This window comes from Bombyx mori, chromosome 10 (genome assembly GCF_030269925.1).
Source record: "Bombyx mori chromosome 10, ASM3026992v2".
NCBI lineage: Eukaryota > Metazoa > Arthropoda > Insecta > Lepidoptera > Bombycidae > Bombyx > Bombyx mori.
This window is the reverse complement of record NC_085116.1, coordinates 8,906,962-8,912,299: the sequence shown is the minus strand read 5'-3', so window position 1 is coordinate 8,912,299 and position 5,338 is coordinate 8,906,962. Positions and strand designations below refer to the sequence as shown.

At 39.3% G+C, this 5,338-nt stretch overlaps 1 protein-coding gene across 1 annotated transcript; it reads left to right on the top strand.

The window, feature by feature from the left end:
- The first annotated feature begins 2,730 nt into the window (after positions 1 to 2,730).
- On the top strand, positions 2,731 to 4,019 carry Rad23 (nuclear excision repair protein rad23). The gene is given in 1 exon segment (NM_001171181.1): positions 2,731 to 4,019. A coding segment is annotated over 1 exon segment (975 nt). The 5' UTR covers positions 2,731 to 2,895; the 3' UTR covers positions 3,871 to 4,019.
- Positions 4,020 to 5,338: the final 1,319 nt, after the last annotated feature.

Here is a 5,338-nt window from a genome sequence, read left to right as displayed (position 1 = left end):
CTTTTTTATTTCTTATTCAAAAATTAAAGAAAGTAGGTGAATTCGGGTTACTTCCTACCTAATCGCTGGTAGTCTAAGGGTCTAATCACCCAGTAAGACACGCGAAAACTGATAGTTAAGCTTGGGGGCTCAATCTGAGAGAGTTTGCTAACACTGGCCCAAGCCAGAGTCGTGCTTCGCTGTATCTAACACTAGATCGGAATCGCACCCAATGTGAAGACACGGCGAGAAACTCAGTGGCTAGTTTGCACGTCGAACTTTTCAATCTTGATCAAAACAGCGTTCTGGCGTTTTGTTATAATATACTTACTGATAGAAACTAATTCTAGGTCGTAAGATTAACATGCTTCACACACCAGGATGCTCTGACGGGTATTCTAAAGAAATTGGATTGGATGACTTTAAGAAGGTTATTTTGTGTGTAGGGGCCGCGTTAGTAAACACTACAACTACATGGGTCATTACAGAAAGAATTCAAATTTTATAGTGTCACCTCGTTACGAAGGGACGACTTACTTCGTTTGCAAATAATGGGGCTTAGAACTTATATCTCAAGGTGGGTGGCGCATTTACGTTGTGGATGTCTATGGGCTCCAGTAACCACTTAATACCAGGTGGGCTGTGAGCTCGTCCACCCATCTAAGCAATAAAAACAAAAAGTCGACCGAGTAGGAACGCGGCTCTGTTTAACAAAATAGGCACTTGATAAGCTTACATATTGTTAAAGTTTGCTGCCTATCAAAATTGCCATGAGCTTTAACACATTCCTGAGACATGACGTCAACGTTCCTAATAAATTGCTTAATTTACCTTCACCACGATCTAAATTTATATCCGATACGTCAGTATCTTAAGGTAGCGTCAGAATACTACTTCGACACAACAGCTCGACACGATAACCCCTTGTTATGGCCGCCGCTAATTACACATCCGACCCAGGCGATGGGGCGACGCAAGCCGGCGTCGCCCGAAACATGTCTGTCGGATTCCCCGCATCTATTCTCGGTGCTTTTAGGCTCTTCAAATCCTGGTCACCGTCCTCGTCGAACGTCTTGCGACTGTGCGAACTAACGCAAGAAAGAGCAGTGCTTCGCAGAATCTACCACAGGATCGGACACGCGACCCACTGTGAAGATCCGGCGAGAAACTTTGCTGTGTCTGCGGGTTCATACTAGCACGCTTCTCTCCGATGATCTGCAAGCAAAGGAAATTGTACCTTCGTAATAAGGGGACTCTACAAAATTTGCATACGCCCGGTCATGACCTATAGTATAAGTACAGTGTTCTCTCACGCGGCCCGCATTAATATAAAACTCCTTCAAGTCATTCAGTCCCGTTTTTCCAGGATAGCCACCGGAGCACCGTGGTTCGTGAGGAGCGTGGAACTTCACGATGACTTGGAACTTTGTTCCATCAGTAAGTATCTTCAGTCCGCAACAGTACGTCATTTCGAAAAAGCGGCGCGACACAATAACCCTCTTGTCGTGGTTGCCGGCACCTACATACCCAAACCTGCGGACGAATTGGTAAACAGTCGCAGTCACCCAAAACACGTCATTTCGTATCCTCCCGATCCACTATCGGTGCTTTTAGGCACTTCGAGCATGGGTTACCGTTCTCGTCGAACCCGTCGCTTGCGACGAAGGCCTCGGCGAGTAAATTAATCCACCGATACAGCCCACTGAGTTTCTCGCCGGATCCGGAAGGGTGGGGCAGCCGTTGTAACTATACTTGAGACCTTAGAACTTATATCTCAAGGTGGGTGGCGCATTTACGCTGTGGATGTCTATGGGCTCCAGTAACCACTTAACACCAGGTGGGCTGTGAGCTCGTCCACCCATCTAAGCAATAAAAAAAAAAATCTCAGTGGGTCTTGTTTGCGATCCGGTAGTAGATTCTGCAACGTACTGCTCTTGCTAGTGTTAGTGTAAGCAGCGTTGCCAAGTTTGAGTCCCATGAGCTCACCTAATTATTAGGTTACGCTGACATAGCCTCTGAAGGCTATCAGCTTAGGTAGGATTTAAAAAAAAAAGCGACTCGGTCGCTTACCTTTATTATATGGGGACGGAATCCTCTGTGACGCCTAGATATTTGATCTTCGAAACGCACGGTATGGGCTGACCGAAAAGACGGTAAAGACTAATTTACGGTATAAATAAGCAAGATGGTTTTAGCGAGTGGCTCCATTTCATCTTGTTGATCAAAGATCTACCATTTATAGCTAGGCCAGACAAAACGTTAATAAAATAATAAACGGTATAAGTTTCCCCTTGTAGTGAATATACATACAGTTTATAACACTAAGGAATCAAAAGTTCATTGAAAATAAAATTAACAAATTTTTGACATTAAAAATTATAAGAAAAGTTGAAAAAAGTCCATAGAAAATTCCCCGCTATTAAAATAGTAAAAAAGAGATATTAAAAGTACATTAAAAAAAACAAATAAACTAATACGTACGAGCCAAGAAAATTTAAACTTGAGTATATTAAATTAAGACATTTAACCAGGAGCTTATGTAGTAAATTAAAGTCGTCGAGATCATACAAATATTGTTAAATTGTGTTAATTAATAAATTGTACAAAATTTCATCAAAAATGTGTGTGATGTTTGTTCCGTTGTACATAAAGTACCTCGCTTAAAAAAAATTACCTAAAAAATTATAGCAAATAAATCATCTTTTAAAATATCTTCACATCCCTAGTAGAACTCGTAGGTAGGTACCAATATTAGTGCACAATCCATTACATACTTACCAGGATTACCAGGTATAGTGTAATCTATGCTTTTGGAAGAGGTTATGTTTACTGCATAATTCTGTCGAGTCAGAATTCAGTTGATAAATTTTGTGCACAACTTACTGAATCATCTAATATAATAAGAAAAGTGTAAAAATGTTGGTGACGCTAAAAACTTTACAACAGCAAACATTTCAAATTGAAATAGATCCAGAAGAAACTGTGAAAGCATTGAAGTTAAAAATTGAAGTGGAAAAAGGGAAGGATTTTGTCGCCGACCATCAAAGACTTATTTATGCGGGAAAAATTCTTCTGGACGACAACAAAATAAATTCTTACAACATAGATGAAAAGAAATTCATTGTTATTATGGTTACAAAACCTAAAGTCTCCGAGAGCCAGCCTACATCAACTTCCATACCCGAAGCAGGCGAAAGTGCTTCTACTGATAGTGGTGATGCTAAGCCTAAGACTGTTCCTCCTGAAGAAGTAGTCAAGCCTACTACAGCAGAAACTGAGCGAGTTACCGAGACTCCCAACACCACTAGTGATGCTGAGTTAGAAGCAACTATCCAAAGTATTATGGATATGGGATATGATAGGCCACAAGTTGAACAAGCATTACGCGCCTCATTTAATAATAGAGAAAGAGCTGTAGAATATTTAATAACAGGTATTCCTGAAGAATTGCTACATGAACAAGAAGCTGAAGAAAGTTCTGATGAAGACCCATTAGCCTTCCTGCGAGATCAACCACAATTTCAGCAAATGCGTGCTGTTATACAACAGAATCCCAATTTGTTAAATGCTGTGTTACAGCAGATTGGTCAGACAAATCCAGCTTTATTACAAGTAATCAGCCAACATCAAGAAGCCTTTGTCAGAATGTTAAATGAACCAGTGAACCCTTCTGCTGCGGGAGTAGCATCAGATGAGAATGTTGCTGATATTCAACAACCTCAATTAGGGTCACAGAATGTTATTCAAGTGTCTGCTCAAGATAAAGAAGCTATTGAAAGATTAAAAGCTCTTGGTTTTCCTGAACATATGGTGATACAAGCCTATTTTGCTTGTGAAAAAAATGAGAATCTTGCAGCTAACTTTTTGCTGTCTCAGAATTTTGATGACTAAGTTCTTGACTTAATCGAATGACAAGTGCAAAAGGAAAAAGTGTTGTTTTTTTTGCAAAATTCATTGTTTTAATCTACACAATCTGTGTATTTCATACACTTTTATAGAGCTTGTCATTATTCAATATCTAATAAATTTCTTATTGTTCAGTGGTTTATTATTTTTGTAATAATGTTTATTTGCTTACAGTCAAAGTAAATTTACTTAAAATAATCATCAAATAAGTAAAATGATTAAATTTTCAACCACATTTGTAATTTATAATTATTTTTCAGCTTGTATTCATTATACTTACATAAAGTAATCGATGCTGTTTAGCAGTTTAATTTAATTTTTTGATTATAAATTTTGTTTAATGTATATATAACACTACAACATAATACAAATATTTCACAAAAAAAGTAGATATAGGTCATGCTTAAAATCTTAAATAATGAAAACATTATATTATAGAATGTTTGGTCGAGATTTGCATTCCTTTTTTATTGCTGTAGATGGCCAAGTAGGACACACCTGATGGTGAGTGGTCACTGTCATTTAAGGATATACCAAGGACCAAGAATACTGGCCTTTTAAGTGTATTATCTATGATACAGGCTAAGCTATAGTCTATTATACTCAGATACTACTTTTATTGTGTTAAAAATAATACTAGAGACTACTGAAATGTTGCACGTAAAGTTTTTGTAAAAATGTAGGTATATCTTTTATTGAACCAACCAATACCTTGTTTTGAATTGGTCTACCAGTGTGGTTTTGATGGGTCACATGTAACTCTAAATACCATGGGTCCCAACTACTGGCCTCAAGTTTTTTCTTCTTGACAAATGAAATTGCTCCTATTTTTCTATTTTCGGGTCGTTGTTGTGAGCTCACAAATTTTCCTACATCTTTCGAACTAGCTCAAGTACTGATAGTATAGTGTTATGCGATTGAATGGTTTGATTTAGTGCTAACTAAGAAATTACGGCTTTGGCAGAAAATCTGCCCGCTCCTGAAATTGCGTTCGCTACGCTGCATCGCCTCCCTCGGGGGCGCAGCCCAATACGTTGGTCCGACCAGATCCGCACCGCTTTTGATTCCACGTTTCACAACGCCCTGCACACCGCCAGAGACAAGAATAGATGGAGAAAGATCGTGCGTGCGAAGGTGATACAAAAGGGTGGTCACGACCCTCAGCAATGAGGAATACGACGCAAGGAGGACGCTGCATCGCGGCTGTCACTAGTGATCGGCGTAGCAGAGTATATGCACAACCTGTGCGCAGTCCAAAACAAAGACGATGAAAGCCAATTTAGGATATATGGACCGCATTGTAGTTACAAGAGGAAAAAAGATCGCCAATTGCATTAACCAAATCGTCTGGATCTATATTTCCGTTCCATTCGTCATGTGTGCCATCTGTTTCTGGCACGAAGCAAACATGAGTTCCAGATTGAAGACAGGACCGATATTTTCGCAAGAGATA